A 25762-nucleotide genomic window follows, 5' to 3' on the forward strand; every position below is an offset into this window, starting at 1 on the left:
TGTTTGAGCCACTGCTCCAGTTTGGGGGTGACTGCCCCGAGGGCCCCGATGACCACAGGCACCACTGTGGTCTTCACCTTCCAGGCCTTCTCCAGTTCCTCTCTGAGGCCCTGGTATTTCTCCAGTTTCTCATGCTCCTTTTTCCGGATGTTGTGGTCACTTGGTATTGCTACATCCACCACAACGGCTTTCCTCTGTTCTTTATCCACCACCACAATGTCCGGTTGGTTCGCCATTACCATCTTGTCTGTCTGGATCTGGAAGTCCCACAGGATCTTAGCTCGGTCATTCTCCACCACCTTTGGGGGTGTCCCCCATTTTGACCTCGGGGCTTCCAGTCCATACCATATTCCAGTCCATATATATATATATATATATATATATATATATATATATATATATATATATATATATATAGAGAGAGAGAGAGAGAGAGAGAGAGAGATAGATAGATGGTAATGAAAGAGGGAAGACATGCAACAAACGTCATCAGGTCGGGAATCAAACCTGTGACAGCCACGTCAAGGACTGAGGCCTCCTTACAGCCTCCTTACAGCACCCTGGTCAGTACAGGGTCTGTCTCTGTCCCTGGTGTCATGACGTCAGACATAGGATACAAACACAACACTGAACTTAATTGTTTCAAGTAAAGTCAAAGTAAAAATTTCCTTTTAGGTAAAATTTGTAACTTTTACTTCAATTCAACACAAAAATGTAAGTTGTCACCTCTAAGCCATAATAATTAAGTGAGATTAATTTAAATAAGTCCATAGCATGAACTCCAGGCCAAATGCACTTTCTAGAATGTATACTTGGTTAATACCAAATCATTTCTGTTTACTTATTGACACTCTTAAGTTACAACAGCATATCACAGTAAAAGCTTCTTAACAGAGCAGGACACTACCCAGCCACACCAAGAGTGTTCAAAAATGTTCTAAAGAAAAAAAAAATGCAAAGACATAGCATTTGTCTGGTCACCATAACCTCTATTTTGTGTATTAGACCAATCTCATTTTGGAAGGAAGCTCAGTTCACAAAGACCCTGCTGCTGAACCAACATGGTTGGCTTTCTACTACAAGTATCACACACTCCAGGACAACTTTGGGATAGTTCTTCATCAAATACTGATTGGTCACATCCATGTTTACATCATAACTAAGGTGATCATTAATGGTTAGGTGATTACCATATTGGATTGTTTGTTGTTGTTGTATTTAACTAATTGGGTAACTGTTACAAACTGTTTTTGATATTTTAAGTCAATCTATGTATGCATGCTTTAATCTGAGATTCTACAATAAAAGCTTTATTAGTGCTTTGGCTTTCCTTCCAGGTTAGTGCCTGTGTGTCCCTGCCCTGGAAAGAGTTTGCCCTCCCTCCTTTTATTAAGAGACTAAAAGCATGAACTCCCACATTGCTCCTTAAAAGCACAACATGTTCTCATTCCCAGGGCATCAGAAATGCTACTTTTTAAAGACATATAGCAGCTCTCATACATGCAAAAGGTGTCATTTGGATTTTTTGCCATAATACATTAGACACAGTAATGTCTTATGCTAGGAGCAAGTGTTACTTTGAAAACATGTTTAACAGTTCCCTTTTAAAGCAACAAGAGTGATGATAAAACAAGCAGCAAGAGTCTACACCATTATATATTCTGATATGTATCTTTTATGAATAGGTGGTTAAAATGTAGCTCTTTCCTATTTTTCTTTCTAAATATGTGAAGGCAAATATTTATAACATTGTTTTTATAGAGAAACTGAGGGACTGTGGGAATAATTTCTGATGGCATCTTAACTGCAAAAGGTAGAATGATTTTGATTAGAGAATTGAGTTGAACTTCTGTAAGGTGAGTTAAGTTATCCACAATTCAGAAAATGGATGACAGGTGGACAGCATGGCTTGAATGATAACATTTTGGGACATGTGCCTTAGGTGTTGTATGATACCATTTAGTTGATGTTTTCATACTCCCAGTCTGTAAAAACAAAATTAGCTGGCAGTCATTGTGATGTCTTCCTTTCAGCAACCGAGCTCTTTCCGCCCACCAGTGTTTTGCAACACGTTTATGCCATGTTGCCAAACCCATGGCTTAAAAGTTCAGACATGCCTTTTTTCAGCAAATGCATAGCTCCCCTTTATGTACTGTAATGCCAAAAATTATATTTACCCCTGGCAGTTTTATATTTAAAATTGTTTTCATTTGATGAAATCTGTTTTTAACTAGAAATGAAACAGGTGTCTGAGAAGAAAAAAAGAAAATGCTAAATTAAAGAACATCTTATTTTCATTTCAAAATATGGCATGTACAAATTATTTATTCTCATGTCAAATGTATTTTTTTTATTGCCATTATAGCAATTAACACTTTTTTGCTATTGCAGGTATTTATATCATTTGTATCATCTTTATGTAATTTTTGGTTGGAGGGCCTTACTGTTCCACTAATATATTGCTCCTTGTGAAATTTTGTTAAAATTACCAATTTTCAAAAGCATTTTTAATGTTTCTGTAAGTTTACATTTTAAAGTCGCTTTTTGACAGAGTTGAGAGCTCCTTATCGCTTTGGTTTTACTACCAGTCCCCCAATTATAACAAAAACCTTTTTATTCTAAAAGCCTACAACAAACTGATTCAGTACAGTAATTATTTTAATCTCCTCTTCACTTGCACATTTAGAATAAAGTGTTTGCTAAATAATTTTCTACAATGGTGCTACAGCACTGTGGATGCTTGTCATGGTGGCCCTTTGTGACCTGAGACGAAACAATATACAAGAAGCAATGTGTGCGAGATTTATGCAAGTCAGAACCAAATCGTAACTTACCATGAAACAGATAGAGATGCAATAGTTTGAGACTTTAATACTCTTCAAATAAAAATAACTCAGCCATACAGACTGACTGGAAGAAGTTACTTTAAACCACCTACAACCTTCTGTATGAGATGTTTTTAACTAGTATTCAAAGACCTTAGTAAAATATACAGTACTTACATTGAAACTCATTTTATGCTTTTGTAAATCATGTTGTCTGTATGAATAATGTCAAAAAACTGTTAATCTCTTATCCTCAGGTAAAACAAGACTGGGACACATTTGAACTTTGGCAACAACCACATTTGTATTGTTATTGCTGTGAATCTCCTGTGTACCCCAGAGCCATGAAAAAAAAAAAAAAAAAACAAGAAAAATTAGAAAAACAACCAGTTTAATTATCCGAAGGGCACAATAATAAGAATTTTCACCCTTCAAAGTAATGGAAGAATTCAACTTTCAGTGATGAGCCTCCCAGCACATTTTAGGTTGTTTCATGCTCATTTATTTATTTATTTATTTATTTATTTATTTATTTATTTATTTATTTATTCAGGTATTCATTACCTTTCTGGTTTGCTGATTTTGACTCTGAATAAGAAAGATGCCTCCTTCTCACAACCTTCACCTTTTAGACACATCCAGTGCAAATGGGCTCCACTTTTGGGAAAGTCTCCCCTTCTAGCTTTCTAAAGATGCAAGAGATTTAAGGGGGTCAAGAAAGGGTACAGCGAGATAGAAATCTAATTAGGTGATTTTTGCTAGAGGGAGCTTCAGTTGGCACTCGATAAACTCCCACACAGTCACTTTCCTTCGTGCTCGTTTTTCTCTGTCTCAGCGCTCAGTTTTCACTCACCCTGCGACGCTCCCTGAGAGTCCCCCGCTGAGGGCACGTAACAGAGAGCAGATCATGGTTCTCTTAAAACAACTCAATCGGTGTTCATATTTTTCTTAAAAAAAAAAAAAAACGTAGATTTCCTCTTAGTTGCTAACTTTTTTGCTTACAAGTTTTTTTTGTAGTTTTTTTTTTATCCTTGCTCATTATTCTTTTATTTTTACACTAAAAAAGACAATACATGCCAATGACAGGGCTTCAAAGAACGCTGTGAAAAAAAAGATCAATTCTGGTTTTGCATTTTTCACAGCCCACTCAACTGTATCTTTCAGACATCTTTGTGGGTTAGTAGACATGTAGTACATTCTACTTTAGGCATTTTTGTTTGTTTTTTTGCATGAGTGCACATACACAAACATGTCTTGGATGAATAGTCAAACACCTGATGTGTTAACGATTAATTTATTTCACAAAACAAACCTGTTGTTCTTTTAAATAATTACTTTGTCATTTTCTGTTTCTCTTTTTTCCCTAAGATTTCCATGGTTTGTTTTGTTGATCCTTCTTTTGTTGATCTGTTTTTTTTTTTTGTTGTTGTTTTTTTTTACAATCTGTTAACTGTGAAAGCAGTACAACTACAGACTATTGATGTTATTTAGCTAAGTGACAAATGTGGTATTGCAAACTTCTGATAAACTTATTTTTTCTTTAAGTTCTTGATTTTATAACCATCATTTGGACTGTATCATTTGTAGATAGACTACATTAAAAGAAAGAGATAATGGGAAAAAAGCAGATAGCATTTGCTCCAGGGCCCTTGTTCAGAAAGCAGGATCAGTGAAGACCCTTATTAAGGTTTGGAGTAACTATGTGCATATCTTGGGTTTTCAGTTTCAGAAAGCCAGACAGTCATTATCCTCAGTCAATGTATTTTCACAGCTTACTCTGTGAACCAACCCTCCTCGGTAGCAGGATTGTTTAAGCAAATCCTGAGTTTGCCCTGTGGTTTTGTTGAGACTTGGCCTACGGAAAGTGTCAGAAATGGCATTTGCTTTTCTGGGGGAGATGTTGGAAAGCAGAAATCTCTGCAGAAATCTCACACAGAAGTGGGTGATCACACCATGATTAGATGTTTTATCATTTCCGGATTAATATATCTTTGAACATAACTGTTTTTTGGCACAGTCAGTATATCTCTGAAATTTCAGCCCACACATTGCTCATATAACTTAACAAGGACATTCTTTGAGTTGCACTTTATTTTAAAGCCAACAGGATTCTGTCAGGAATGTTACTATAGCACCTAACCTGTTAATGTATAGCAGAGGTCACCTCTGAGAGGTGCCTAATTTAATTTCCCCCTTAGCAAAGTGGTGCTTATCTTCACCTCTCAGGTGAGACACTGGGATTCAATTCCGCTTGAGAAAAGGTATTCTATTTCTCTTTTACGCTATTGGCATCAATGAATGTGAGAATCTTAATCGAGGCATTTTTCTCTGAATATTTGTACCTGGGTTTTTTTTTGCTTTACGTAATTTTTCAATAATCATTCGTAGTGACTGTGGTACATCTTTTCTTCCCTCTCCAGGGGAGCTTCTAAATGATAAAAATCATACAATTTTTATTGATCTTGCCTTTCCATTCATGTCTCCCAATTTTGTTTTCTGCTGTTCACACAATCAAGGACTGTCAGCTGGAGAAGAATCAAAATTACCTAGGTTTTCTCAGGGCAGGAATCTCGGACAAAACAGCACCTGCTGAATTAAGATTCCACACAGGCACAACTCATTTTGTGCAGAGACTCATCTTACCTAATGATTGGATTTATTTATATTGTAATTGGTCCAACAAAGTATGGCATACTTAGCAGTGATGGTGAATGGAAACAGAAAGGTTATCGCCCAAAAGTTTAAAGTATTTGTAAGTGAACGGTGGTATTTGATTAAGTGAGGAATGACTTATCTCAGTAATGACGGTTAAGGTGAATGTAGATGGATGTCAACACTAAACCTGAGCTGTGTGTCTCATATTTCTTTGAAATGTCTTGCAAACCCTTTACACTATATTTTGTGGTGCATAAATTTTGTGAACCCAATAACAGAAATGGATAGAAACATGGTTGCAAGATGCGTGAAATCAATGAAATAAGAAAACAGATAATGTCAAATAAGACAGGGAAACCTTGGCGACTACTGTCAGCAAGATGAATGTTGTAAAATACAACATCAATATACAAAGAAACAGTAAGCCTTATGCGGTTTATGCAAATATGCAATTTACTGATAATTCCTGCCAACGCCCTGTGTTTGACCTGCACTCAGGTCAGAAAAACACTAGTAAAAACAACTTTAATCAAGAGCAATTTGATGTGTGATTTACCAACATGTCCCAGTGGCTTTAAAATAACAAATAAGAAAGTTATTCCTCCTTTTTCATGTCAGCATTATGAGTACGGTTGATAAAAGAGTAATTATAAAATCATAACAGCAGTAGAAACTAATAAAGTTAAAACCTCTCTATTTTGACACCCGTTGCAACATTTAAAATGAGCATTGCAGTATTTAACAATGTTGGAGGTGCTTTGAAGATGTTAAAGTAACAGAATTAGTAGAGTGGTGAATTTTGTGGTGCATTTTCTGGTGGTAAACAAGATAATATCTCCTTCATGCTCATAAAACAGAATATCTGTTTACAGGTGGAAAATACTAAATATGTTTTTATTTTTCTGTTATACTGAAACTCTACAGTACAAATGGAAGCCATCACACTCTATAAATTACGGTCAGTTGGAATAGCTCCCAGATTTGAAATGTTCTGATTAGCAGGGATAGACTGGCAACCTGTCCATTCTGGATACATCCAGAACGGTTGTCCACTCCATCATTAAAAAGATATAGTGAGTTCCTCTAGCAGCTAACAGTAGGGGACACAGCTTTTTTAATTGTATCTCAGGATGCAGGTGTCTGTGCATTTCTTGGATGCATCACATGCTTCTTTGCAGTGCACCATTAAGACGCTGTATCATTTACCATGAAGTCATGCCGCAGAATTTGTAATTACAAACTAAGCCACATTATCCCAAATAGCCTCCTTGAACCATGGGTATGACTAAGCCTGTTGTGTGTCTGTGATGCAGCGTTAGTGCTCAGAAGCCATTTATTGTAAAGGTACAACTGTGTCCCGGAAGTGTGACTGTAATCAGCTCAGACCCGGTAATACCTAGGCTACATTCGTTCTTATAATTTAGTGGTGTGCAAGCCACAAAGGCGGCTTTCACATAAACATAAATGGGATCGTAAACATACCACTAAAGAACATGTCGGGCTTCAGAATTGCCATAGTTAAGAATTAGATTGTTTAGGAGTCAGTTCACATGTAGAGAAGGAATGAAGGATTTAGGTCTGAAAATACCTACTTTTGCTGTGACACACCAGAACTGTAATTAAAGGAGAATGCACTAAAGTTCAGTTGAAGAAAATTCAATGAGTTAGATGACCAGGATGATGCTCATACATTTTACAATAGAAAAAACTTAAATGTGTTGTCAGAACTTAGTAGAAGTTTTCCAAATAACTGATTTGGAAAACTCAATCATAGAAATCTGTTTCCAGGCTTTCTGTTAGATTTTATATATATATATATTTTTTAATTTAATAACTTATTTGTTTGAGATTTGAAAAGAGGTGAGCATATCATATTGTTCCCCCCTTCTCTCAGTTCTGCTTTAAGAAAAATAAAAGCAAAAGAAAACAAAGTACATCTCTTCTCAAATCAATCAAACTTTAAATTGACGTAGCAATATAAAATCCCCCCATGGTCCATGTGGGTTCATCACACCTATCTGCATGCGCTTTGTCACTGCTTGCCTGGCCATGAAGTTTGGATGAGAGCATATAACAGTCTGCCCATCACTGTGACTGTTTGATAACGTCACAAAAGTTCATAATGGAAATGACAAAATCCCACATGCTTCTGGCAGCTCTAAGCATCACCAAGAAACCAAAGCTTCACCACTGGAAGGATAGGATATAAAAGTTATTTTAAACAACTGATGAAACTGGCTTTATATAGAGAATATATGACTTTAATTTGATTTGATCCAATCTCCAGTAATTAAATATGTTGCGCAATGAGAGTAAACCTTGAAGTTGGGGGTGGTGGGTGAGTGTTTAGGTGTTGACACCAGGAATGCTGCTGTCTCTGTGTGGAGTGGGCATGTGGATGATGCCGGGGGTGGTGAAGCAGCATCTGTGGCAAATGGGGTGAAGGTGGGTCATTGTTTGTTGGTCCCTCTTGCTCAACCTGATGCTGCGCCTGACTGGTGCCTGAGGGCTTGGGGCCCAGGAGGCTGGAAGAAAAAAAACAAAAAAAACCCACCTCAAAAAGTCTTTTTTTGTTTTAGTGTATGACAGTGACTGTTAGTTTATAAGGCACTGAACAACTTAGCACCACAATATATTAAAGATCTGGTGTTTTTGTATCAACCTTGCAGACCAGCAGCATTCAGCTTCTATGCACCAGAAATCTGAAATAAACTTTTGTTCCTTTAAATGCAGACTAAAAACCCACCCATTTAGAGATGCTTTTGAACATTAATAAATGGAACACTGACCAACATATTTGATGTGTGTTGATGATTTTGATGATGGCACTCATCAAAATGTTATGTTTGTTACTGGTTTTCTCAATTATTGAATGACATTTTTTTATGGCTTTGTATTTTTGTGTTTTATAATGTAAAGCACTTTGAACTGCCTTGTAGCTGAAATGTGCAATAAACTTGATTAACTGACTGATTTCTTATTGCAGTAGACTTTGCATTTATTCTTCAAGATAGGATTTCAATGTGATTTCACAAATAGAATAAGAGTCTCATAAATCTCAAAATAAAAATTAAAAATCTATTTTCATTGTAAGATTATTCGGTTCAGACTTTGAGTCTTTTATTTTTAACTGCTGTAGAGATAATCAAATATAGTCCAGACCTGTTTAAATTACTGTGAAATAGTCTTTTAATTTAAAGCGGGGAGGAAGCATCATATCAGATGTCAACATTAGTGTCAGCGGCTAATGGTTTGTTAGAGGAATGAGGTCAGTGGCTAATTAGATGCTTCAACATCTCTGTTGCATTGTCAAGAACATGACTACTATTTAGAAGGATGCATTTATGGTTAAATTTAGTTGTTTTTTGAAGTTGTTTTTTTTTTTTTGTTTTGTTTTGTTTTGTTTTCTTGTATGGACTAGCTTTTATTCATTGTCCATGTGATTGCTTTGATAGGCTTAGTCCCCCACCACAATGACCCTGACCAGAACAAAGCTGGTGTAAAAAAATAAATAGGTAGAGGAGATGGAAGAACATTGGTATTATTTGTAAGTATTATCCAACCACAGGGAAATGTTTAACTACTGCAATTAATAAACTAAGCAAAAATATACATTTGTTTTTCTCTGACTTTACATAGAAATGTCCTTTAGAAAATAGATCATTTGGGTATTTATTGGTTAAATGTCAGTAATCTTGTATATTATTCAGATACTCTGGATTTCAATAAGTATGCACTAAATGAAAGAAATCAAAAATATTAAAACTGTGGATTCATATATTGTGTGGTGGGAAAGGAAACAAAGCAGACCAATGTGGTGCGAAAATATAATACATCAGCTTGAGGTTTGATTCGGGCTGCAGACTAATAGTTGGAGAGGAAGACGAATTGTCCCTGAATGCTGTGAGCTAAGGGGTAAACATCTTCAGGGGATGTTTGATGTCTATTCAGCTTACTTTGAATCCTACCTCATCTCATTGTTTCCTCATGAAGCTCTAAAAATTACATCTTTTTTTGTTATTATGTGAATCAGTATTATTCCATTGCACCCACAAATAGCCTTGGTGCATTTTTTTCTGTTCTGCTTATCTCGATCATAACTTCTATTTTTCTTAGAGCAATTGTGCCAACCCCACAGAGGATGTGTCCTTTTTTGTTCACAACTGCATTGTATGATGCTTTCCAACACTAGGGCATTTTTCATAATGCTGTGTCAATTCTCAGGCAAAATAAGTTTTAATCTCTTTGTGACTGTGGCCCCTTTGAACTACTATTTCACAGCAAGCCTTTTCAGTCTGTTGCATCTCACTCCACCTCGTTCCTTCCCTGGTGAAAAAGGCATTTGAAATACAAAGTGATTTTAAATGCATTTCTTTGTTCCCATTGAGGAGATCTGAGTAGAAAATCTAACCTTTCTTTCTTGTCCTCTTATTTTTTTTTTCCTTGCTGCTTCTCTGCCCTTAGTTAATTCACACCATCAGTGTAGTGGATAGAGATGAACCACAAGCTGGACATCGTTTTTTCTTCACACTACCGTCTGAGGCTGCCAGCAGTCGTCACTTCACCCTGTGGGATGTCAAAGGTAAGATGGACAATATCGTCTCACTTATTTTTTTTAAAACTACAGCTGTCATCATAACGAGATGTCAAAACTCTGATAGTGAAAAAGAAATATTCTGTGAGGAAATTTGGGGCATATTTGGTGTGAGTGGAGCCACTCAAAATATGTACATTGTCAATGAAACTAAAAGAGAGAAATGTTCTGGATCTGGGTGGATGTCATGAAAAAGTAAGACCTCCAAATCTGTCCAAAAGTAATGGAAAACATTAAAATTGGATTACAATCTTGACGATGGCATTCAAATAAACACCAAAAGCTAATCCTTATCACATTTCTAAACCTCTTCATTATTTTTACGATAAATTAAATTTTGTAAGAAAAGCAGCGCAGGATGTGGGATTTGCAACAGAGACAAATTTGATGCAATTTGCAAGGCTTTTTTGGGTTGGTTGGGGGAATTAAGAATACATTTTTTGTCCAGGTTGATTTGAAAAGTGAGCTTATTATTACTGAGGTTAATTTTCTAAGCTACAGACGAGCAATTATTAAGGATTTACTTATAAGAAAATGTGCGCTGATAGCAACATCCAGTATCAATACTTCTGTTATGGCAGTATCTACCAAGTTTTTCCAATTTCGTATGTTTTACACTATAAATTTTCCAGTCCATTCCACACTGTGCATTCCACGTCACATCCATTGATTTTTTTGCTTCAGTTAAACACCCTGAGCCATATTTCTATCGTTGTCACATGACCAAACAGATACTACATGGTCAACCCGCTCTTCTCCTGAAACACATGCACAAATGGCAAGAAGATGGAAATAAACAATGGTTGTTCATAATGGCCCAGTTTTACTCATTAGACTCATACAGATATGTCAAAAATGACTAGAAATGTTTTAAGATGTGGCCCATTGTCCTCTTTATTTCTTTGGAAATCACAATATTGTCATCCTAGCCACTCGGATACTTCTTAGCAGATTCCACCATCATTAGAAGCCAACATCTCATTAGTCGCAGTATATCAACAGTGCTTACAGATCATTCCTACTGTCTATCAATTTATAACTTTCTTTTCTTTGCCAACTACCCAAATTGCTGCCAGACTAATCTTGGCTGACTCTATCCAGATAACTACTTCCTGTCTTACTTTAAAACAAAGGTCTTGAACATAAATACAAGATCAAGGTGGCAGCACTGACTTTATAGCTGTAGCTTAAAGTCAGTGCTGCCACTAACTTTAAGCAGCACTGACTGAAGTGTTAATCTCATAGCTGAGATTAACACAGAAACTAGTTAGTGCTTTGGGAGATGGACGTTACTTTGATGACAAATATCATTGGTAATTACTATTTATTTTATGTATTTAGTTTTTTACTTTTTATGAAGTGATATTACTGTATAAATTAAACTTGAGTATGCTTGGACAACAAAATAAAAAAATGGTGTTATGGCATAAACCTGAACACCAACTGCTTGAGTACATAATTTTTTAAATACAAGAGATTTATTTTAGAAACAACTTTTAAGCGGATTATGTTTTTTCAGTTGCCATGGCCATTGTATTACAGTTAGTATTGATGTGTTCCTAGAAAAAGGGATAAAAAATTCAGTGTGCACCCTGGCAATAAGTTTGCTTTGTCAGGAAAATTACTTTTTTCATACTTGTCAGTGTTTTTGCATGCACGCTTGCAGATCCTTCATTTAGGGATGTGTATCTAAGTAAATGTGACATCTGGGTAAATCAAGATTGATCTGACACCAGGAAAATATCAGGGGAGCATTCCAAGCCAGGGAAATGTCACTGTGTCAAGGCAGAAGGGTCTCCTGCTGAACCATGCATGTGCATTTGAATGGAAAGGTGCATAACTCATGCCTCTATTCAGGATACGTGCACATATTCTACTGGTTATGCATATACTATTTGGATGAGCAATGAATAAGTAAAAAAGTATTTTTCTTTTTGACTCCCTAAACTCTCTTTTTTTTTTAAACAAGTACATGAAACACAATAAAGTAACCACCAAAATACACTTTTTAATGTCAGTTTAATGCCTGTTTTAGCTTGTTTTTGAGGGTAATGCAAATGACTAGGTAGCCTGGAGAGTAATCATAACATATAAACTATTCCATTTGTACATACCACCAAATACATTTGCATACAAAAACAAATATTCATATACATACTATATATGATGAGACTAGCCAGCAGTACTGTGTATACATACAAAGTGGTTAAGGCAAACAAAGCACCACACATACTTAAAATCCGCCTACCTCTCTTTTTTTCCACTCTAGTGTCTTTTTTCATGGACACATTTGTCAAACTGTCAGTTTCAATCTGTCACTTCGTCTCTTGCTCTTCATGCCCTCACATTGCGTTCTGTCTCCAGGCCTTGACAGACAATGATGACAAGGCATTTTTCCCATGTTGCTAAACTCTTTGAAGTCTTGCTGCCGGTCCGTAGAGGAAACCCCTAATCTCACCGTATAAAGTTTCCTGCTATATGATACACTGCCAGCCATTTCTTTCTAGATATGTGTGAACATCATGTGTCATGCTTGGATAAAAATATTATGAAATCTTATGAGGCAAGGTTAAAAAAGTTTGTGATAAAGCTCTGGTAAAGTGATTTGGTAGTTCTGTGGATTAGTTCTTTTTGTTCAGTTTAAATTTATCATTAATTTCAACTGATAAAGAAACTTTATATTTTAAAAGTCACTTTATATTTAAGTGACTTTTTAAAGGTCACTTTCAATGTGTTCACTTGTCTTATTTTAAGGTAGAGATCTATAAAACATAATGTTGTGTAAAAGTCAAAAGGACAAACCCCTGAACATAATCAATAATATAAAATTTGCTCTGCATGTGCCAGAGGAGTTCTCGGGTGACAAAGAACACTGATAAATGTTCTGGGAGACGGATTACTTTCTATCCTCTAAACGAATCTTTCCATGACTCACCATGACTCTTTTTTTCAAAGCCTCATTCTTTATATTGTGTTGCATTTATCTAATGGTCATGTAGAGTCCTCGTATACACACCTGCAAAGTTTAATTTCAAACAGTAGTGGTCACTTTCACTTTCTATTCTGCTATTTATTTACCTAATGTATTTTTGATCCGGTACCCTCCTCAGTTTTTGGCAGCCTTGATGAAGCCGTGAAATGCTTAAAAAAAAAAAAAAAAATGTATTAGCTTTGTCTTACAAAAACAAAAACAAAAAAAAAAAATACTTTTTATGAAATCACTGTTTAGGTTGATAAAAGTGTGCAGGAAGTAAGAAACTTTTATTTACATTTTTCCTACATATGATTTGATACAATTTCAGAAGCCAATCTTCCAAATGGCAAAGCAAAAAGAACATACCATTTAATTAAGGCAGGTATATGGCAGTACTGTGTATCTATTTGCTAAACACTATTAAGCTATCTTCTATATTCAAAAGTTTTAAGTCTACAACAGAAAAGAAAATGACTCACTGGGATGAGCATGATAGGTTCTTCTAACATGCAGTGACTCATGTGTAATTCTCTGCTTTATCTTATCTGTCTGACCCCGACACATCCCTGACTAAATCGCATCCCACATCAAGACAACACAGCTGGCATCCGTACCCAGAAGTCAAGCTTTAACCGCCATGAACAGAATGTGTACTTCCTGCCCATTCTTGTTGTTGACAGCGGACCTCCCTCCCTCAGCTCAACCGGCACCCTGACCATCCATGTTTGTGGCTGCGACACAGGTGAGAGCCACTGCGGGGGTAGCACCATTACTAACATTAACATCACTGTCACCCTTGGCAGCAGCAGTGGTGCAATGAAAAGGTCAACGTGTCATTGTTTTGCTTAGCAAACATTTCTGAGTCTATATTTGTGGAAAGCAAAACACATCACAATAAAATCTGCCGACAAACGACCTCTTACACAGGTTTCAAGTCTGTAAATATAAACATGGTGAAAGGAATGTTTTTGCTTTTGAGAAGTGGTTTCTCCATTTAAGTGACTTAACACCAGTGTCAAATATGTTACAGCAAATGCTTATTTTTTCTCTTTCTTTCTAAATGCAGAGGGAGCTATCCAGACCTGCAATGCAACAGCCTATGTAATGAGTGCAGCTCTTAGCCCTGGGGCGCTTATAGCACTACTGGTCTGCATGCTCATACTAATAGGTAAGCAGATAAATGTCCTCATGGATGATTTCTAAATTTAAATTAGTCTGAGAGAAACATAAATAAAGAGATTCTTATAAAAGTATTTTGTTTTGAATTGATTAGTTTTGCCTTTTTTGGGGTAACACCAGAAGTCAGCTTCAGTTGATCCAACAGAAATTATAACTGAACCCTAGGATGTTCTGGAGAAAAGTATAAATACTGCATCTGAGGTTTCATTTTTTTTTTCCTCAAAACTCATGTGGCCACGTACATTTTAATGAGTTGATTATTTTTAAAAGTTATCCATATTTTACCAGTATGTTTGTGCAGGCACTGGCAGAAATACTGAGATTCATGACATCCAAATGCAATACACTTTTGATCTTACCATCATGTTCATGTCGGACATTTTGTATCTGCTTTTGATGACGAAGAGGCTTTTGTTTAACGGGGGAGTGCAAATTCTACCTGGTTTTATGATTGATATGAAGCCACTTTGATCCATGGAACACAGGCAGAAATAGAATGGATGAGAGTGAAGTGCAGGAAGGTTAGAGAGCAAAAACAGGCAAAGTGCTGCCTCAGCACTTGTGTCCCTCTGCATGGGAAGCTTTAAATAGTCAAATCTCTCCAGACAAGTTTAGATGTTTACATATATATATATATATATATATATATATATATATATATATATATATATATATACAGAGAGAGAGAGAGAGAGAGAGAGAGAGAGAGAGAGAGACCAGTATGGTGATATACATGCTTACACTTTCAAATACCAAAGCTGGCTGATATTGAAATATTTCAAACATTTATGAGTTAGCCTCTTACTGGCCCCCACCACTACTGTAAGTCTTTGCATTGCACTCTTTACTGACAGCAAGAAGTGACATTAATGTCAGAGTGTTCTGTCTCCGCTTTGTGACTCTACAAAGTTTATACAGTGCAGGGGGGTGAATGATGGATGATGTGACATGATGTTGCTTTAACTATGACTTACATTGTTCTCTTTTCATTTAAGAGCTTTTCTAATGAATGCTATTAAAAGTGTGCCTCCATTAATGAAACAGTGAACTTGAAAAGCAGAGCAACACTTATTCATCACAGTTATAAAAGCCTCAACAAATTTGTTATCTGCAAATCAGAAGCAACCCTATGGACATAAAAAATAAAAATAAAAACCTCTCTGCAATGTGTCATGGCTTTAGTATTGTGCAAAACATGGGCCCGAAATCAGCACAAGGTGAAAACTAACACTTCATCCTAGGAAAGAGCAAGACTTTGTGAAAGAACAGATGATTTTTATGCTGTCGTTGGTAACAAAACATTTACCCTATCTCCAAAGATTTCATGTGCAAATGATTGCATGTTCAAAAGTGGTGCAGATTGCACATAATGATGTATTGTAACATGAATGTGCCTCATATAATACTGTAAAGGAAGTTTCAGAGGTGGATGAAGGGGGATGGGACACTTTTCATTGGGACATTTTTTTTTTTCGTATTTGTTTTATCTTCAGTATTTCTTTGGCTCCGTGATGGTTTTACTGATCTCTGGTGGCATTTAATTTGTAAAATCTAATTGTGGTATTTACGCATAAACATTGTCAGCAGTCCGTCTGCATTCAATTGTCCCACACAGACATCTTTTGTCTGCACAATTTGTGGAATATGCAGCAGACTATGTACACACTATTCTGCAGAGTATCAAGACATAGCAGTGTGCTGCCATAAAGTGATGGTACACTGGAATTATTTGGTAATCCTGTAGTTCACAAGTGGCATTGCTGGAGGCTATTTTTAATCATTTTTTTAGTATTTATATTTTACATTCTTTAAATATTTGACAAGCATTGACTTTTGTCATTGCATGTATGCCTTCTGATTGGCACAGTGACCACTGACATTTGTTTGTGGCAGTTTACACCTGGTTTTCAAATGTGCTAGATATAGATGCATAAACACCACTGAGCAATCTGGTTCAAGTTTAATAAATCACACCCCAGGTGGTAATATTTGCTAATCCTGAAATTTTTGCAGTTTCAGATGATCAACATCTGTTTTACACATTCATGAAGGCAAACATGCTAGATTATTACACCTGTATCCATATGCATTCCTGTTACAAGAGTTAATACATTTTCTGCCAACGTCTAGCCACCACGATAGTAGAAAATAGTAGAAACATAATACTTTTTTTTTTTTCTCATCAAAGCATTGAACAACTTGTTTAGCTGACTAAGTTGCAGCTCCTATATTCTGCTAGTAATCTTGCAAGACAATAAAATCTCTGGGTTTGTCAGGTCAGCATCAATGGACAAGCAGTGTTTTCCCAACTATCGTGCTATGAATAACAACATTAGCACAAAGCATCTGACAGTTGCCTAATCTTATTATCTCAACAATAGCCTCCAACACTTTTCTAGTTAGTTACTGTACCACATGCATCAAACTGCAAACTGCTTGAGCATGTAGCCCTCATCAAAACCCTCTTAACAGCAATACAATCTATTTATTTTATAGTCTATTATTGTTTTCACATTGTTTTTTTTTTTTTTTTTCTCTTTCTTGCGCACATGCATGCATGGTCTCTTGCTGTGCACACAATGACTAATCAACTGGCCAACACTCTCTTTCTCTGGAGTCTGGACCACCTCTATTGCATCAATTGCAGGATGATGAGAAAAATGAAAACAAATTTCTGCCTAATTACCGTACAAACAAACAGTCCCTCCATCAGCTCTTATATAGGCCTGATGTGATGAATCCATTTCATTGCGCCGCAGCATCTGCTTGCATCCATTCCAATTACCTCCCATCTGCTTGTGATGAACTCCCGCATGAGGGCAACCAGCGCAGCCCAAGGGGAAATTAACTGTCTTGTCAGGAACACTTATCACAACATCTGTACACATGGGTATCAGCTTTGTATGTATAGGAGTCGGCTAAACACAGGTACATACGCTTCCAGCAGGAGTAAATTCTGTACATGGTGTTTATTGACATTTTCAAAGGTGTGCCAATTGTCAAGGTAAATAGGCTTGCAGAGTTTCACCATCCAGGCATCTGCACACCTAAAAGTGAGTGATACTGCACGGTTTGACAGGTTTTTGCTTTTTTATTAGACTGTCCCATATCACCACAGATTCTTTAACAAAATTTATACATCTGGACCAAGAAAAGAGCTCAGAATGGGGCATTTTTCTCTCTCTTTTACTTCTCTCATTAGGGTGGATTTAGAGTAACTGTCTTAGTGCTTGTTTAGTATGCATGGAAGTATGCACTGCAAAATACAAAAAAAAAAAAAAGAAATAAAACTGACTTTTTTTTAGGCCTCATGGCAATTAATTTGCTCCATTCACTGAAGAGAAGAATAAGACAATGATAACAAATGCTGCTTCCCCAATGATGCTCAGCAAAACAATATGAGTGGAGAACAACGTTATCAGTCATAGATTCCATATAAAATCCATTGTAGATCATAAAGAGCTTTGTAGTCTGGCAAGAGATTTACAGTTGCAAAGGGATATATTTTAGTCTTACTTTCAGGACACGTGCAAAAATTCAGACAGTTACAGATAATAGAAAAAGGACACAATGCAAATTATTTTAAAGCTTTTTTTTTATTATTATTTGTCCTTTGTTAAGAGGAGAATTGTTCAATCAGAGATCATTTTAAAAGAAACCATCTGCCCACAGGGTGCTTTCTATGCATACAAAATGTAGTTATCTAGGTCCATATGTGATTTACATGTACAGACTTCATGAAGGACCAATAATAATACCTAGTGTGGCAATAAAGGAGTGCAGCCATATCTCATTTTATAGCAAACAGATGGCTGTCGTGATGGGCAAACCAACAACCCCCAGTATAAACAGAAAGTCTTTTTTTTTTCTTTTTTTTTTATCTCTGATAGCTTGTTGATTGTGGCATGTTGTTATCTGTTCTTAAAGATTCATGGGGTCTACTTTTAACTAAATCCAAATAACTCTTTGCTTGTGTGTTTGGTTTTTTTAAAGCAGCTTCCCTCTGTGCCGGTTTAAGGGAGGAAAAATGACACATTGCTATAAAACAAGCTGACATACAAAGATGTCTTATTTTCTAAATTATATTTTAGAACTAGGAAACACTCTTAAGTAACAATGGATATTTATTTAGATCTATATAAGCTGCCAACGATTATTGAGATATGTCTTTACAAATTACAAATTCATAAACAATATTAAAAACTGATATGGATTGCAAGTTAATTTACTTTTATTTGTCCTACTTGAACTGAACTCTGACTTTTATCAAATCTAAAATTTTACAATAGTTTTGCAGTAGCTCTCAATTTTGTTTTAGTTTAACAATTATTTGTGAAACCCCAATGTAGCTGTGATCTATTTGTAAACAGTTCATGTAATTGACTCATTGCCTATTATAAATATTGTTTTAAATTATAGTGAAATATGCAAAATAATGAAAAAGATATCAGTTACTCAAAATGATCACTGCATCATCATTTAAATAATTTACTTGAGAGCATGTCAATGGTGCTAGGTTTTATTTTTACTACCAAGCTATTTAAAGTCAACTATCTATTAGTGATTATTGTTGTAAATTTAAATGGGCTTTTTCCTTTTTTTATTTACCTTGATGGGTATGTATAAATTTTTAGTGCTCCATTTAACATACTATGTCGATATGTTTCAATAAAGACAGTGTAGAACCCGTTTGGAGCTTATTGTGCTTAGTAATTTCTTTAAAAAGGACTGAATGAAGCATTTGTAAATGCATTTTCTTGATAACATACCTCTTAGTCAGCCAATTTAGAGCACAGCACTGTTTTTTTTTTTTTTTTTTTTTTAAGCAGCGTTTTGTCTCTTTTTTTTCTGTATCTTCCTGCTTAATGTTGGTTTGAAGGAAACATGGCAGATTATGTACATTTGCAAGTGTGCTCCTGGAATGTTTGTCTGGTTTACATGGATTTGTGGGACATTCTCTGAGCTTAAACCAGACTTGACATCTAAAGTGGTGGGGTGCTTTTTTCAAAACCAGTAGATGTGACAGACACTAATAGGTTTGTATATTTTTACTACTGTTTAATATTCTGAAAGTACCAGGCTGCAAAATATTACGGCATATTTCAAACTGTACGATGCAGAGGAGAATAAAAGACACAACCTCCTGATACATCTGACTGTGCTAGTAACACTGATGTTGTCCACCCACAATACTATTTTATAGGGTAAAGGTGAGATTTTTCCAACTTAAAGCTAAGAATGAGATAAAAAAAGAAACTAAATTTCAAAATGTACCTTTGTTTATTTGTGTTTATTTTTATTAATTTATTTGTGTTTGCATATAATTGTTTGGTGGTCAAATAACATGTTGGGAGAAGACATTTAATGTCAGAGAATCAATCAATGTTGTTTTGCTGAATGAAAAATAAAGATAATGTGAATTTGAAGTCAATTACCAGTAAAAAGAAGAAAAGGCAAAACCACAACTGTAGAGATCCACAGTGAAAACCACTGCAATCCCAGATAAACAGAAATGCCCATGTACTGTTTCCTAAAAACCATCATGTTGAGCCAAACATTTCTGAAGTATTCTTTGGCCTGACAAGACCAAATAGAATACCAGAAACTGATGAACATGTTGATGGGATTGTGCTGGTCTGGTCTTCTTTCATCTCTTCAGAACCTGGAGGATTCCCTGTGATTTAGGGAACCATGTTTTCTGTTCTCTGTCCAGACTTTGGTTTTGCACCTTACCTTTGCAGGATTAAAGATCCAAAGCAAAAATCCTGTATTGTGGCTGAATTAAATTAGTTTTTCGAGGTGCACCACATGACACAGTGGTAGAACAGTTGCATCATACTCAGAGGGTACAGTCCTCAACACAACTGTCTCAATTTCTGGCCCTGGCCCATTTGCTGCACGTCTTCCTCTTCTCACTCTGCTCTTCTTGTGCAATAAATGTCACTATCGCCACAAATTTGCCTTATACATAACTGTTCTTCAAAATGGCTTGGGTCAAAATATCTCAGTTCACTGAAAAATATCACAAGAACTTGATAGAAGTTGTTACCACCAAGATGTTCAAGCAGTGCATGGTGTTAGGGGCAATTAAATTATAAATTAGCTATGTAATAATAAATTACATTTTCATCAAAACCACATTTTGTATTTGTCTTTGTCAGATATTAAATTATATTTGATAATTATCATGGTTTAACTGACAAAAAGCCAAGAAAGAAGGACAAATACTTTTTCAAGGCACTGTAAGTGTAGATGTCTAATCAAAGAACTGTTTTTGCATCAATCAAAATGATCAGAAAAAAAGTTATTTATCTTCAGTAACAGATATTAAGCCTTAGTTCTCTTTTGAAGCCTTTTTGTGTCCTAATCCATCTTTTTTTAGCTCGAACTTATGTCTCTGACATATTGTCTCTTTTACTGAATGCTTACATTTCCAAGTTTAAAACCCAAGCATCTCGATTTTATTAGACTTGAATGAGTATTGATGTGGTATCGGACACCATTAGGGCTCTTTGTAGCAGATTTTTTGTAAGGCTATCAAAGATGTGAAAAATCAATGCTCATGTATTTGAAATGGAAAACTTGATCATACATTACCTTCAGGTAGGATAAATCAAAGTTATAGAGAGAATAGGTACAAACTTTAAATAGTTTCAAAGCTATCACCCAAAGAGAAAATCTGACAAACACATTTTGACATATTTTTTGTAGCACAAGTTGTTGGCATCATTGGAGTTTACATTTTTGAGAAAATGATGAGGACTTATATTCTAACATTTTAGCTTTTTAAACTAACACTGATTCATATTTTACAGAGCATGTCACAGTCAATATCTTGTACACTGAGGTTTTAAAATGATTCCAGTGTAACCCTGCATCATCTGTTTTTATGTTTTTTCTACTATTGAAAGTTTTTTGAAGACTTTATATCTGTAAATATATCATTTAAAAGCTTTAATAAAGCGCTGTCTTCCTTTTGCTTTCTACCATTTTTTCAGTTCTTGTCTTGCTGATCCTCACCCTTAAACGGCACAGGAAAGGCCAAAGGATGGCAGAGGACGAGGAGGACATGAGAGATAACGTCATCAAATACAATGACGAAGGTGGAGGGGAGCAGGACACTCAGGCATATGACATGAGCGCACTGAGGAACCTCTATGACTTCCCAGAGGCCAAAAGCTGTGACTCTGGACCGGACATCCGCTCGTTGCCTCAGTGGATACAGGCAAACAGAGTGGGAGGTGGGGTGGACGGAGCTATGGCAGCAGCAACAGACTTCTCCCTTTTCAAAGGCTACATACGGAAGAAGGTGGAGCAGGCTGACGCTGACCTGTCAGTGCCGCCATATGACTCATTCCAGACATACGCCTTTGAGGGCACCAGTTCACCTGCGCTTTCACTCAGTTCAATCCACACGCTGTCCACCACATCTGAGCTGGATTTCTCCTACCTCAGCGACTGGGGGCCACGCTTTAGGCAACTGGCAGGCTACTACGCTCCAGGAAAGACTGAGGAGGAAGCATCCTAGCACAGTTTCTTATCTACAGAGAGACAGTTAAACACTCCTTTTCCCTGGTTTTTTTTTCTGTCTCCTCACCCTCGGGCACTCTTCTAAAATCATCAGAGCTAACCTTGTGTGCTCATTTCAGTCAGAGTGCAAACTTTTCATCTCATTTTGGAAATTTTCCAATGTAGACTTTGAGCTCTGAGACGACATTGATTTTAAATTTTTGTTTTGATTTTCCTTGAAATATTTTTAGGCTAAAAGAATGGGGGCATAAAAAGTGCTATTTAGTCTTTTGTTTTTGTTTGTTTGTTTGTAAAGAGGTTATTTTCTGCGCCCAACATGCAAGTCTTTAGTTAAACCTATAGGACACTGGGGGTGACGAGAATCATTATTACTTGGGTAAAACTTAGTAATATGGAAGTACACCGTTTAAATGACATATTTTAAAAAAAAAAGGAATATTCGTATATTTATTTATTTTTATTTATTTATTTATTCATACAATGGTAACTCTTGGTGTTGAATACACATTAATGGAGAATGACTTCACTAAGGGAGAAGAAAGAGCAGCAGTGCCAGATCATTACACAAAACAAAAGTACTGAAGTGATATGTGGGCTATCTAAAAAAAACTGGTAAAATGTTTTATTTTCTTTGATAAATTTTGTACAATAACCCGCTGAAGAGAAATACAAAGCAGAACGCAGTCTGGATCTTTCAGCCTGAAAAAACAACAACATAAAAAAAACAAAACAAACAAAAAAAACATATTTTTTTGTGGTTTATTAAAAGATAAATTTTGAAGGTGAGAAACTGAGGACAATTGCGTGTTAACAGTGTCTTTTTCCTACTTTCTCTGCAGCCATTTGTGGGGCAACAAGGCACAAACTGTTGCAGGGTTTCACAAAAAAAATACAAATAAAATAAAAACAAATGACTGTTTTATGAAGCTGGCTGGTGGTCAACTTTGTGACAAAAACAGCCAGAAATTATTTCATATTTTTCGTGTGAGTGTGTAAAATATGTTGATTCCATTTTATAATCAAATTGTTTTATTTTATTTTATTTATTGTTGGGTTGTTTTAATCGGGCTTGGGGAGGTTGTGGTAACACATGATCAGATCGGATCACATCAACCTTTTATCCCAAGTTACTCCATGTTTACCTTAAATTGCAAATGTATGGAAAAATTATAAAAAAGAAAAAGACCAATAAATATTTAACTCTTTTGTAAATCAAAATGTGTGCAGTGGTGTATTGAAAATTGCTCATTAAGTGAGACGCCAGTGATAAAGTGAATAGAGCCCCCATGTTAACAGTTGTTGAGTGTGAATTGTTTGCTGAAGACATTTCCTGAATTATGAATATTTGCAGAGCTTGTTTTTATTCACACCAGGGATAGATAGAAAGATTAGTTTTAGGTTGAAACAAACACTCCGTATGAGAGGATCCGGCCAAACAAAGAATTTCTACTCGGCGTATCTCCCTCATGACTGTCTTCTGCCAAACTACTGTAATTGTCAAAGTCACCAGAGAATGCCAAAGCATACAAAGTTAATTTCATCTGATTTTTAAAATGCCCTGCAAGACAGTAAATGGGATTCACGTTCACCTGATAATACTCTTCTTCAAGTAAACTGTTTTGTCGAAATATTATGTTTGATGGAAAAAAAACAATTTCAGCCTAACAGCAGAACATTTATGCTTTAATTTTGGCATCTAAGACAAAACATCTTCATTTAATGTTGTTGCAGTTGGATCGTTATCATTCTTGTTTTATTATTCTAAGATAATAGCAATTCATAAAACAATGTACTTTCTACGTTTTAAGGAAGTACATTTTAGCAACCATTTGACTACAGAGTACAGCAAAGGTATTTGTACTACTGAATTGTTCCCCCATTTATGTGAAGTTACAATTAGAAACTTGATGTATGTGTGATTTTATTTGGATTTATTGAGACAGAAAGCACAAAAAATTGCATAGTTTGAAGTAAAGTTAATATAATTCATATTTGTTTTAATCACACATTGGATTAACTGTGAGATTACTTTAAATTCTGCCATTCCTTCTGAATTGGCTTTAGGAATGGATTTTGTCTTTCTAACACCTGAATATAAAATTTTGCTGTCAATATACCATTTTGTTATAACTTTGATCATATTTAATAATATTCCCATGGAAAGGCTCCAGTCGTATGTCTTTTTTTCTTCAAGAATAACCCCATTAATCCCTCCTGCAGTCCTAAGAAACTGGGTCCATTGAATCCTGCAAGCTTTTCACCCTGTGCGCAGTCCCAGTGAGTGGCACTGACCCCATGTGTGCTTTTTCAATGCCTTTTTTGTTTTGTGTGTGTGGTTTTGGGAACTGACACTTTGACTGGGCACCTCGTCAAACCGTCAGTTTGAAGCACTTAGAAATCTAAATTCTTCTATTTACATTAGAAAGGTCTAAGCAGATGCAGATGTCATGTTGTCCGATCATGACATCTGCTGTGCTCCTTCTGATCATCACACTAAGACTGCAGGAGGGTTAAAGCTCCATTCATCTCCCCTCCCATCAACTGTTATCTTTTTTGTGCTAGCTGAAGAAAAGTAAGCCTACAACCTGATGGTGCCAGTAGTATGTTTTACAATTCAGGGTGAAAAATTACTTATTTGCCACAAAATTCCCTTTTGCATGCTGAACATCCAATTTTGTCACATCTGACAAAAGTTTGTATATTTGTGCCATATATTTTTTTTTTATGTCTATTTGAGGTATTTAAAGTTGATGTGCACAATGTTGAAATTATTTTAACAATATTAACTTGCTTTAAAGTGATCAGCAATTTTACATCTGACATATTTGCTGGCTTCTTCTTTCTTTTTGTTCACTGATGTTCAGTGACATGAGGGCTTCACAGAACAGTTGAATTAATACAAAATTTAAAACAGACACATGTAGCCTCTTTTTACAAATTACAAGACTTCCGAAGGCATTTGCAATGGATTTTATTTAGGGGTATCAGATTAATTGGAAATACAATTATTTATAAAACAGCTGGAAACATTCATAATCATCTTTTATTTTCACACCCATACATGACATTTAATCTGTTATGTAAAATCCTAATAAAACACTTAAATTAATTTGATGAAATGCAAAAAATAAATAAAAGAGACAGCGTGTTTTGCAAGCTATGCGACTGATTTAATGAGATGTGACAAATCTAACCCGCAAATAAATGATTTGTTGGGCTAGATGTAAGTGTACTTTTAATTATATTTGATTTTGAGTTTTGGAAAAAGAAAAAGAAAAAAAAAAACATCCACATTTCTAAGTAAAGAAAAAACAGCTTGAAAACATTACAGTGAATTGTTTTGACAGAAGCTAAAAATTATTGGTGGAACACTGCATTGATTCAAACAAATTTACAATATGAAAGCAATTAAGATTGACTTTACACTTTGCATTGCCTCTTGCATTTCTTCAACAAAGTGCTTGAGAGTGTATTTTGTTGTACTGCATAAGTGCCCTAATGATATGTATAAAGCGTTTGGCAGGCATTTTTTCACTGCTAGCTATCCTGTCCCTTCAGCGTTTTCTGACTGACAAAGGCTACAGGCTTGTGGCCATAGGCTTTGTAGATCATCATGAGCTTCAAAGTCAGTAGGACTGGATATAAATACAAGAAACATAAGAGTGCCATCCTGCTGAGTCAACCTCATGTCATGGGTCTAATTCTATGAAATGTCAGTTTTCTTCAAAAGAAGAAGAAAGTTCCCAGCTGTGCTCATATTCTTCAGTTGTAAAAGAGCATCACCTTTATCACTGTCAAGGAACATGTCACTCCTTAGTGATGACCTACACATGTGAACATGAAGTGTGTTGCCATCAGTCAGAACATCCTCCCCCAAATTCCAAGGGCAATAAGAAGATGGCCATTAGTTATGCAGATAGAGCTTTGGTGATTGACAGTTCTTGAGGGGATAGTGGAGAGCACATTAAATCTTCGCTTCTCTTCTCTTTGTACTTGACTTGGTAA

General features: G+C 35.8%; 1 protein-coding gene across 1 annotated transcript in view; it reads left to right on the plus strand.

Annotated features, from left to right (window-relative positions):
* The window catches only part of cdh22 (cadherin 22), a 104152-nt gene extending 81691 nt beyond the window's left edge, over positions 1 to 22461 (plus strand). Inside the window, exons 9-12 of the mRNA XM_015052492.1 lie at positions 9945 to 10062; positions 13641 to 13790; positions 14115 to 14216; positions 21226 to 22461. Coding sequence (XP_014907978.1) covers positions 9945 to 10062; positions 13641 to 13790; positions 14115 to 14216; positions 21226 to 21755 — 900 coding nt within the window. The 3' untranslated portion in view covers positions 21756 to 22461. The remainder of the gene's footprint in view (positions 1 to 9944; positions 10063 to 13640; positions 13791 to 14114; positions 14217 to 21225) is intronic.
* Positions 22462 to 25762: the final 3301 nt, after the last annotated feature.

The sequence above is a fragment of the Poecilia latipinna genome, unplaced genomic scaffold (assembly GCF_001443285.1).
Source record: "Poecilia latipinna isolate Pla-1442-1.1 unplaced genomic scaffold, P_latipinna-1.0 Scaffold1114, whole genome shotgun sequence".
In the NCBI taxonomy this organism is placed as follows: Eukaryota; Metazoa; Chordata; class Actinopteri; order Cyprinodontiformes; family Poeciliidae; genus Poecilia; species Poecilia latipinna.